General features: G+C 39.0%; 1 protein-coding gene across 1 annotated transcript in view; it reads right to left on the reverse strand.

The window, feature by feature from the left end:
* The window catches only part of PTPRN2 (protein tyrosine phosphatase receptor type N2), a gene marked incomplete at its 5' end in the record, with an annotated part of 646,773 nt that overhangs the window by 51,176 nt on the left and 583,527 nt on the right, over nucleotides 1–12,070 (reverse strand). Inside the window, 2 exons of the mRNA XM_032183394.1 lie at nucleotides 221–294; nucleotides 7,219–7,366. Of these exons, the coding sequence (XP_032039285.1) occupies nucleotides 221–294; nucleotides 7,219–7,366 (222 nt within the window). The remainder of the gene's footprint in view (nucleotides 1–220; nucleotides 295–7,218; nucleotides 7,367–12,070) is intronic.

Genomic DNA, 12,070 nt, shown 5'->3' on the forward strand with positions numbered 1-12,070 from the left:
TTACGAGGTAGAAGAACGACCATCTAGTGACTATTTTCTTAGTACATAATCCTTAAGAGTATTGAACACATTTGTAGGATATTTCTTTCTCTTCAAAGAGAAAGTACACTGAGACATCAGTGTTGTGCGGCAGTGAGGTACCTCAAGTTATCATATTTTAACAACAGGGAAAGACAGGGACCGATTATTTGGATTATTTCTCTTAGGTTGTTGTACTTACAATTGGGCTAGCATTAATGTAGTCTGAATTGTCGTGGCTATTTTCAGCTTTCAGACATATCCTGGAATGATCATCTGCAAAGGCAAAAATAAAGAGATGAAAGTTTCTATACAAATATTTTACTCATTGTAAGTTAAACAATGCGAAGTCAGATTTATGCGTTATTTCAAGACAGCTAAACAGTGTATATCGCAGACAGGATATTTCCTTCTGATTCCTAACCTAGCATAGCTTTGATGGAAACACCGAGTCAAAGCCTGACTCAGGAACGAAGCTCTATGATAGTTCGGAGGATGCGTAAGAGAAAGCATGTCTTCATTAGAGAAGGCCTTGTTAGTGTTAGGTCAGAGGTTGGACTAGGTGATCTTGGAGGTCTCTTCCAACCTAGACTATTCTGTGATTCTGTGATTCTACGAGATGCACCATAATATGGTGTTGTTCAGGGAGTTTAAGATTTAAACTAGGAAAATTACTAGGAAAAAAAAAAAACAAACAGTATTACAGAAAACATTCCTGTGTTTGCAGGGTCATGGAAGAAGTAAGCTGATGGATTTGGTCCATCTGGTTTCTCTATAAAATGAACAGCCGGAACATCGAAGTACAATTTAGAGCTGGACAGAAAGTTAATGTGACCTGATCAAACACCATTGCTGTGTGGTGCTACATGTGATGTGAGGAGACAATATGACTTGGCGGTGCTCACAGGAGAGACAAAATCAGATAACAGCTACAAATAAAAGTATGATGGGAACACATACAGATGTTCCTGCGCTGTTAGTAATGTAGCCAGTTCAGGCACTACTAGTAAAGAAAACAGCAACTCTGGACGTAAAAGATTTACTCATGTTGTTTGTCCATCATCATGATTCTTTTACTGTGTTTTAGCTGGTATTTTACTGGTTCTTGTTCAGTTATGCTTAGAGTAGATATCGTTGCCCTTTAAATTCTTTAATCTTCAAACTCTAGCCCTTTTTTAAAATTTCAGGGTATATATAATGGATGGCATTTATTTGTCTGTATGTATTGAGTGACAATGCAGATGTCTGCATCTGTTCCAGTCATCTAGATTCACTTTTCGTTAAGAGAAAAAAATATTTCTAGGTGATGAATCATCTCATCTTGATTTAGCTGTCTCAGGCCAGACAAATTACACACCAGAAGTTCCTTTTTCTTTCTTTTGACTACAGAGAGAAGACCAGACCACATACAGATAATTTATGCAAGAAATGTCTACATCTTTAAATACGAATTCCAAACAACTTGTATATGATACATAATCAGCATGGTTCACACATCTCAGCAAACCTACCCTGCACAGTGTAGTGTGGAGAGAAGTTGTGGAGCTGCCCTTCCAGTAATCTTCTACTTTGGGTGTTTCCAAGTTGAACATGGAAACTGATGTTTTGGGAGGATCTTTCCAACAGTTACTCAAAAAGCCAAAGTAAGGGTACATAAACATACCTTGACCCCTTTGTATCTTGTCTAGTGACCATCATGATACCATTCCTAATAGCAGAACTACAAGTTGGCTTTTGAAATTATTAAGTACTCTTATGTTAATAGTAAGTAACAATAAATGGGGTATCAAACATCGTAAGTAGTACACAGGAAAGTAAAGATGGGGTTTGAGCACTACTTATATTTATTCACCAGTAATCTCATGGCAGTTCAATATGTGAAAGGCAAATGTGAACAACATTCTTCTGGAATAAGACTAGAAGTGTAACAAATAAAGCATGACAAATAAATGAAGAACCATTCATTACTATTCACATAAAATTATTTCCTCTGGTGAGTTTTAAACAGAACATGAAGGTCAAGAAGATGAGAAAGGGAGCATGGTCATGGATACTGTTCACCTTTACTTTGGCACCACTGCCCCCAAAAAAATGAAACAGAACAATGAACATCTGAGATCTTGGGACTACCCAAGATTTTTTACAGGATGCTTTACAGTAAGCATTTTCACAGAGTGCTTGAGGAAGATCTACAGATCTGAAACAAGTTTCAAAATGTATAACCAAAAATGGCTATTGGAGATACACAGGTTAAATGCATAAAATCTCACCTCTCACCTATCTTAGGCTAGGTAAGCTCTTAAGAACAGACGCATCCATTATACAGCAAAAGTGTTTGAACTAATCACCAAAGAAAATTCGTGAGGTGTTTTCAAGTAATGGATGTGGGAGACATCAGGGACTATGACTCATTGGTATTTAGCAAACAGATGTTAGTGTGGTTCTCCAATAAAAAGTCAAGTATCAGATCTGTAATTTTGGAAATATTTTCTTTTCTTAAACATAATATTTTATCCAGATTCCCCCCTTTTAGTGTACCTTATCATTATCTTGCTGTCTTGTAGGGTTTATCAGAGGGTGACACAAGTTAATGCTTTCATAGTAGTGAGACTTTGTACTTGCTTTCAGGAAAAAAAAAAGAAAAAAGAAAAAAGAAAAAAACAAACAGGTGCAAAAAAGGTTGGACATGTGTTTTCTGCATATAGCAAGAGTTTTCACCCATGTGTAGTTCAGTTGCAGCATTAAGTGTTCATATTGACAATGAACAGATTGTGCTTGTCTATGCCTGTTATCACCTCAAAGCTTCTAGGAACTAGCATAATAGCTCTCCAGAAACAGGCAGAAAAGGAAAAAAAAATACCACAGACACCCGTTTGCTAAGAATTACATTAACAATTAGCAATGTTAGCATAAGCAATAAGCAACTATGGGGAAATGCCGAATGTACAAGGTTTTTTGTTTTTGTTTTGTCAACTACACATTGATTATGTCACAGGCAATGAAAAAGGAGCTGGAAAATGAGGAGATACAAAGAGAAAGGAAGGGGATGAAAGAAAAGTAAGAAATATAAGATCAATCTAAAAAGCAAGCAAGAAAGATGAATGAAGAAATAGGAGGGGAGAGGGAAGATAATAAGGAAGTGAGAGAAAAGACAAATGCTGTTACTAGCTACTGCAATCTGGGCAAGCTACAACTAGCCATCATTTCAAATATCTACAATAGCTACAGACAAATGCTGCACTACTTTGCATTTGTTATCGCTCGAGCCAAACCACAGCTGAGAGAAAAATAAAATGTATAGATAGACGTGTGTGGCAGAGAGAGGCTTCCTAAACAAGAAGGCTACTACTAACATATAGCTGAGGAGAAATACAACACAATGTGGTATTTTATATGCATAAGGAATAAAGTGTAGAGAATAGAAGATAAACGATAAAATATAAAGCAAACACGAGTTTGCAATATATAAAAACTCAGCTTATAAACTGAGACACCTAAATTAAGTTGTTTACATAATGGTATCTATGTATACTAGGTCACAGTTAATGGGACTTGATTTAGTTGGCTAAACATCAACTCCATAACATATGAGAAACTGTAGAGTAGATGTTTGCACAAGGTTAACAAATATGACACAAAACCTAAAGGCTTCTTTCCTATTGGACCAGCATCTGAAACTCACACAGGCTATCTGAAGGTCATCCTAGAGCTATTAATTCCACTGTAAACCAGAAGCCTATTTTTGGGCATTGCATAGCTCTTTCAGTACCACTGCACTGACTGAGCACTTCAACGGTGGTAATGGGAGTTTTGACATTTGGTTCACATGGAGCCAACTACATAGAGCCACTTAAATTTATGCATCTTAATCTATGATTTCACAGAATCATGCTCACACTGAATCATTAATTTGATGCTTCAGTGCATATGGGAGACTTTTGGTTGTCTGAAACCTGGCATCGCATAGCAGGGCATCACTCCCAACAACCAAGATGGCACCTTTTGCCTGGACCATTGTTTTCCTCTGTACAGATTTAGACTGGCATTTTCCCCTCTACATACATGCAGATATAAAAGCACTCTACAGAACTACACTGAAGTAAGAAAGTGAAGAACTATTGAGGAGCAAAAGTGGAACAGTGTGAAGACTGTGAAGAATCATGATGAAGAATCACGAATAAGCAGCTTGCTCTAATATATACCACGACCTGTGGACAGAGTGATGATAGACAAGATGCTCACTGCAAAGAATATTTCCCAGATGTTTAAAATGCATGTATATATCTATGGTATACACACATACTCTCATATATAACAACATGCAGTATTGATCCTATTGATGTGTTTTTCAGAGATGCAAGAAGAGAAAATTAAATGCAAAAACCATTTTTTTTTTTGACATCAACAAATGGGGCTGTTCATGTGTTCATACAGAAAAGGAGGCACTGCATTACCCTAAATTATGGCAACCTTCCTGTTGCTTGCATAAAATGATGAAATTTTATTAATTTGGAAGGTCTGAGTTACTTCACTTTGAATATTTTAAACTAGTAATTAATTAACTAAGTGCAGTGTTGAGATGCTTCTGCCACCAAATATTTTAGAATCTGTAAAGAGAGAAGACACGTAAAAGAATAAGATAGGATAGAATTGTGAGCTTAAAGATCTTGTTTATCTAGAAATGACATCAGTTATGTAATCAGTAAGAATACTATCCCAATATTTTAGGAGTGGTTGAGAAAGGAAAAAGTGAAGTAAATACAACGTGATATGAAAGCTTCTTTGAAGCCTTCCTAAGATGAAATCTTTTGCATGAATTGGCAATCTTGTTTTACCTTGTCAAGGTGATTATGAATATGAAAAGGGTAAGGAAATGCTAACAAGGCATTACTCTGAGAATACTTTGAATATAGCATAACAACTTAGTAGCATATCAAAAGAATATCAACTTTGCTTCTTAATTTATTCAGGAGCAAATCTGTGACTTTTTGCTACAGTTTTCATGTCAGTCAAAACCTGGGCAAACTGGGCTCTTTCTCAAGTCGGTCTAATCCTAGAATGTACAATAACCACCATCTTATCAAAATTTATTATTGTTTAAGCTATGTGCCATGCTTTTCACCTATCATCAAAGTAGTTTGAGGGGTATAACATGACAGCTGTTTACCAGTACACAGCAACTTTGGAAAGTAAGAGCAGGTAATTTTGTGCAACTCAGTCACAATGGAAAGTTCCAAGTATGCTAATAGCCAGAACAGAAGTTTTCATGTTGTAACAAAGCCATGAAATAGCATTTTCCTCTTGTAGAAGTACTAAGAGACTTTAAGTGCACTAAAACATTTATAATTAAAGCTTTAAATAAACTGCAGACACCCTGTTGGTGTCCAAATACCTTCATGAGTAGTATTGATTCAGTCTGGACTCAGTGCTGAGAAGAACAGGGATACAATGCACCATGGAAGAAGCAAGGGGCAGGGATTTGTAAACTGATGGCTGATCACTGTAGGCTGATTCATCCACTTGGTACAATATGATGAAAAAAAGCTATCAGCTCTGCTCTGAAAATAGCTCAGCTCTCTAGCGTGGCATGACACCCAAGCTCAAATTTTCTGCTCTTTAGCCCTGCTACAGCTATAATGCTTCTGGACTCATGACTAGACTGTTCTAGTCTGAAGGTCCCTATCTCACTGCTCATTGTATCATGCAGACATATTTACTGCATCATCTGAATAACCAGCATCAATTTCTGGCAACACCTGCTATTTGCTGCAAGGCAGCAAATAGAAACAATCTGGCTTAACTTTGGAACAGGGTCTTGAAACAGCTTAAGATGGTCCACACTGTAAGTTCACATTGACAAGAACAACTTAAGCAAGAAGATCAATTTGGATCAATACACATTATCATGGAACAATTTTCACTTTGTGTTATGTCCATTAAATGCTGTTTTTTTCGGGACACAAAAGAGCACAGAAGTCTTGCACTCATTTAACTTTCTTGCATACGTTTTTAGAATTTTCCAATAGGTCTGATCCCCAAACAAATGAAGTCAGTCAGGTGTTGCTTGCAGACTTTTGACCAGCACCATATTGTTCAGGAGAATTTATATTGCCAAACTACTGCACTCCTCTCCCAAGCAGTACAGTACAGCAGAAGGAACGTCTACACTAAGGAGAGCCAAATCCTGCTGAAACAAATATGCAGGCACTGATGGGCTCAGTGAAATTATGCAGCTCCAAACAATCTTCACTCCAAATCTGGCTCTGACATTTACTTAATGTGTTACCTGTCATTTCCCCATTTCTAATGGAGGAATAGTACTTACTCTAGGCTCTCATAGGGAAAATTAATGTTTTCAGGGCACTTTAAAATTTAAAATAGCTATATGTGTTTGCCAAGCTACCCAGCTGGATTGTGGGCACACTGATTGAGAGCATTTTTGTTGCTGTGGTCTCTGCATATATTCTCAGTTTCAGTTTTGTTTCATTGGTTGCTTAATAAAATGTGTGGCCATGGACTACCAGTGTAATCTATGAGATATATATTTGCATAAGAAATTGAGTTTTTATTTCAAGCTCAAAAAAAGTGGCTGCTTACAGGAAAAAGCAAATTCTAGGAATATAAACACTGTCTGCTTTTTTTTCTTTTTTTTTTTTTTTTCTTTTTCCTTTTCATCGTAAGCCTAGAAGAGAGAGAAGCCAGTTTGCAAGCTTATCCACTGAAACCTAAAGGGGCTCATTCAGTACAGCTGAGTATCTGATAAACAGATCATCTAGCTCTGATTATAGACTGCTGGTATTACTGTTGGATGGACATGATACCAACTTGTCTAAACACAAGCCAAACTTCTTTCTGTTGAATGGCTACAGATGCCACTCTTGCACAGAAAGTATATTCCAGCATTGAAAAACACCCTGGCTATTGAATTTCATGAGACAGCACAGCTGCAGCAGCAGTGCTGGGTGACATACTTGTGCATTTTTGTAACATATATGCAACTTCTAAGGAGACAAACAGCATCTGAAATGAGAACAGGACATGCACCCAGCCAATATTTATAGCTATTATCTTCTAGTACACATATACACAACTCTGTATTCTGTTTGCCTGTCATCTGTAGCTCTCAAACCACTGTGCAAAGGGTATTGAGAATTGTATTGAGAACTTAAAGTGTAACCATGCAAAGTAAAGCATACATACATGGTACCACAGCCCGTGAGCGATTCTTCTGGATATTTTCCTCCTGCTGTGCGGTGGTGGTGGCATTGGGTTCAGCCTGGTAAGCACAAAGAGCTTCCCACTCTTTCTCCAGACGATTCTTATTTTTCAGATGATCTTCCATGTAGGACTGGAAATAAAAGAATACTGTATTAAGCATTGGCTTATCTGGTCTCAAAGCGAAGCTAAAAGGATGTATCTCAGAATAGAAAGCAGAATGGGAAGACTTCAGGTACAATTCAGAGCTTATCCAAGTACTTGCTCAGAGTTTGTTTCCAAGTTTTAAAACTGTTGAAAGTTCAGAAACTTGGACTTTATCCTAAAGGGAGGGAAGAATGGTCAGGAGTCAAAAATCAGAGCACAGGAGTCCTGAGCTTTGGGGACACAGCACACTCAGTCTTATTACTAATTCATTTACTGAAGAGAGATTATGTGAGGCTCATTTGTGCTACTCAAAATATGAACACTACAATGCACCAGCACTAACTGAGAAGAAATGCTTGAAACCCCCAGTCATGGAGCTTTGGGAGCAAGCTATTTCTTCTTCAGTACACAGAAAATACACAGTACACAGGCAGTGGAAAAGAAACAACAGTCCATGGATAAAAATGACTTCATACAACAACAGCTCAAGACAAACTGAAGTTTTTAAAACTAAAGTTCAAGCACACATATGCAAGTTACATGAAACCTGAATCATCAACAATACATCTGCTGAGAAGAATTAAAAAATTGCCAGGCTAAGTGTCATAGTTCAGGTCCTGGGTCATGAGGAGCTCCTACTACACAGGGATAGGCATGGAGCAGGTCTTGAACTAAGAAGGTGGTGTTAATTAATATTAATATTAATATATGTTGTCAAAGACTGTGCCTTGTACCTGGCACTCAGCAAAGTCAATAGTGTTAGGAGAAGCATCTCCAAAGAAAATTTAACAGGCTGTCCCAGGAATGAGAATATTGGTGTAGGTTTTGCAGATCTCACAAGACTGGAGGTTCAGTACAGACCCAGATCAGTTCAGTTCCAGTGGTTTGCCAACAGTGAAATAAAATCCTGCTCCTTCATCTCATGGTCCTGAAAATTGTTCCAAGTAGGTAATAGGAAGAGAGGAAGAAGGAGGAATGGTGGGGAAGAACAGATATTGTTTCTTCCCTTTAACAGTCACATAAAGAAAACTATCACCTGGTACTTAAAGCCTACTTATGCAGACAAAATAACCTTTCAGAGCAACAGAAAAATTGCAGATTACACCCAAGTTAACATCCTTAAACAGACTGAAAAACAGAACAGGTTGTTTAGGGGTGAGCTGAGGATCTGGAGAGGAGTCAGGAACAGAGCTGTGGATACCTCAGGGCCCCATGTTAGTCCAAGGGATTCCTGCTGGAGCATATACTGATGCTGTCTAGAAAACCTCCTTGTAAAAAATTACCAAAAAGTATAAAAAGCCATTTAACTGCTTAGAAAACCAGAGAGCACCTCTGTTATGTCAAAGAGTCCTTCCCTGACATGCTTTAAAGAAAGAAGGCTATCCTGCCCTCTTGGCAGGTTTAACAGAAGGTGCAGAAAGCTCCAAACTCATCTGCCAAATGTGAGCGTTGCTAAAGCTGTCATTCGCTGCACTCCCCACCAAACAGGTGAAGCAGGTTGCTGGAATTTTTTTTTTTTTTGGTTACAAAAGAGCTTCTGACACAGCTTTGTCTTGTGCAAGGTTTGTCAGATGCGTGCATCTTTATACGAGATTTTTAAATCGTGCCCGTTTGTGAAAAGCTACTCAAGAAGTGATGCTTCCAGAAAGACTACCTGAATGCTTCTTTAAGGACACAGAAACATATTGCATTGGAAGAAGGGTTTCTGAAGGAGGTACAAAATAGTGGTGGCCTAGATACAATCAAAACACCTACTGTGTGACTGCTTCCTTGCTCAAATGAAGCAAAAAACATGGCAGGGAACAGGGCCTTGACCTGACTGATGGGGAGCCAAGGGAGCTGCGTGGCCCCATCTCTCAGTGGGTCAGAAAATGTGAGCCCAGCCCTAAGCTGCAGGCTGCTGGGAGGATCCCAACCTCTGACAGTTCGCTTGTCCTTGCCAAATGGGTGTTGCTGCTGGGAAAAGGATCTCTATCCTGCTCTTTTCTCCGGGTAAATCTGTGCCTGGACCTGTACACTGAACATCATCAGAAAAAGATAATTCCTCCTACACAGAGATATGGGCATATAAGAATTTGTTATGAGGAAAAGGGGGAAAAATGGTGAAATCTTAGAGTACCACAGGGCCAGGACTCTTGCCTCAGGAAAGCAGTTCTGCACGTGGCAGGCAGAGATCAGGCAGGCAAGGGGCAGATACCAGATCTTCCCCATTTTAAACCACAGTTTTGTAATCTGATTCACTTTGACATGCCCATCACCAATGTCTCACTGACTTCAGGGACATTTTATGAAGATACATGGGTCTGCCAACACCAAACCTTTCCAAAATACTGTGAGGTCCATGAAACTGTAGGAAAAGCTTCAGGAATGTTTCACAAGTTCAAGGACTGTGTTTTAAAAATAAAATAAAATTGCTAAATATGTCACAGTTAAGGTATTTTGATTGCTTTTAGTGGATATGAATTTGTAAACAACTCACCTCTTCTTTAAAAGGAAAACTTTTTACTTTTACCTTCCTTTTTAAGGAAATCCTGAGTGTTTTAAAAATGAAAGTACAAATGAAAACACACTGCAATCTTTACTTTCACCAGACAGCCACTTTTCATGTAGTTTCGACACCTGCATCGTGTGGATCAGATTCACAGAACACTTCCTGACAGATCCTGAAAAGCATTTGACTATTTGAACGGACCTGTGGAAGGCTCAGCTCAGTATGAACATCTGCTTTATGCACATGTTTAAATAGCTACTGAGAAAGAAGCCTGCTCGAAAACATTCAGAAGTCAGACAATTCCCTCAGAGTTAAGTAATCTTTCATTTACAGTCCTTCCGAGCCCCTGCTCTCATCCCCATTTTGCTAAACAGAAGCTTAGTGATTTTGAAATGCTCTCGTGGGAACTGCTGGATGTACATTAAATTGAGTGGAACTTCTGATATTTTAGAGATTGTGTGTCTACTCAGATCCACTCCTTAATTAGGATGTTTTCATGAGACATTCTGCAGCGTTTGCCTGGTACAAAAGAAATTCATTACCAACATGTCAAACATGCGCATGATTTTCCTTGTCCCACAGCAGCTGGCAAAATAAATAGAGGTTGTCACCACCATTATTGTAATGCACCACAAAGCTCCTCAAAGCAAAGGGTGGAAGTCTGGTCTCACCAAGATGCCCACATCAAGACATGCCCTGTAATCCCAAGCATGTGCTGATATTTAAACACAACTGCCTGCTCGGCTAGATCTCCTGACATATCTTAATTTTCATTAAGTTCCTTCCACAAGGCCTCAACTGCAAGGACAACTGACATCCCAGTTTATACTTTCTCTTCTATGCACAGATGAGATACTCTCACTACCCAACTTTTCATGGTGTTAAGGAGGATGCAAAGTCACCCCCTCTCCCAGCAATGTATGTGGAGAGGGGACATGCTGTAAAAGCTTGTGTATGTTGTATGTTGTGTAAGACATACCAGTTGCAATGCAACAGATTAGCTTTCAGAGAGAGGATGAAAAAGCATCCCAGGGACAATGAATCTCTGGCCAAGAGAACCAGTACCTGTGGCAAATGCTATGACAGACTCAACATGCCTGATGGGGCTCAGTAGGTCAGGGTGATGGTTGGACTTGGTGATCTTGAAAGTCTTTTCAAACCTAGATGATACCACGAGTCTATAGGCACAAAGAGTACAACGGCCTGGCTTGAATTTGGTAAAGCTTCCTGAGTTCTCGGTTGATATTGTAATATTGTGTCAAACCACTTTATTTTCCTGTACTTTTTTCTTTGCTCAAGGAGTGGCATCCAATGCTTGCTCCGTGGCTAAATTAAGGTTAACAAATATCACAGTTAAATTCTATCTCCATGTGGGGGTTTTACCGTGCTGGGCAGCTAAACACCACAACTGTTCTCTCACTCCCCCTCCTTAGATGAGACCCAGTACACTCCAAATACCTTCTTCAGAGATGCTATGGTTTGTATCTGTCAAGTTGTTTGTTTCAAAAATGTCTACTTTATTAGCTGATGTTCAGCTATTTCAAAAAGCAATTGTTTTTGACAACATATTCCAATATGGTACTTGATTAGACACCCTTTTCCTGACTGAGGATGTCTCCTTTAATGAAAAGATAGGGAACTCTTAAATTGACAGGCCTCGACAGGTCTAATTCAATCTCAAATGTCAGCTGAAAAAGTGGATGGGACATTATCCTAATCCTTGTGAACAGTGACTGCTCAAATTCACACCCTTCACCTAACAACGTGAGAACCACTGCTCTGAAACTCTTGCTGCTTTTTCTGGAGGTACAGAGAGAAAATCAAAGCAAGAATTGGATGTGACAGCATCTAAGCTGTTGTTGCTCTGTGCCTCAGTACTTCAGCAGGGAACAGGCACATGGGTGAGCACAGCATTGCTGCCAGGTACATAATGTACTATTTCTCCAACTAAGAAAAATAAGTCTACATCATAAATCCCAGTTGGCCTGGGATACTTTCCATGCTCAGCCTCTGCTCATCCTGCTATATACTCCCTGGACAATAGTAAAAAAGTGAACTACCCAAAATTGGGTGAGAGGAAAAGCAGTTTTACACACCTCTAGGGCATATAACTTCCAGAGGGATCAGTTCCTCCAAAACAGGCATCCTCAGCAAAAGCTGTGAGACCCTCTGCCCTTCCTCCTCTCATTTTTTCCACCA

The sequence above is a fragment of the Aythya fuligula genome, chromosome 2 (assembly GCF_009819795.1).
Source record: "Aythya fuligula isolate bAytFul2 chromosome 2, bAytFul2.pri, whole genome shotgun sequence".
Taxonomy (NCBI): domain Eukaryota; kingdom Metazoa; phylum Chordata; class Aves; order Anseriformes; family Anatidae; genus Aythya; species Aythya fuligula.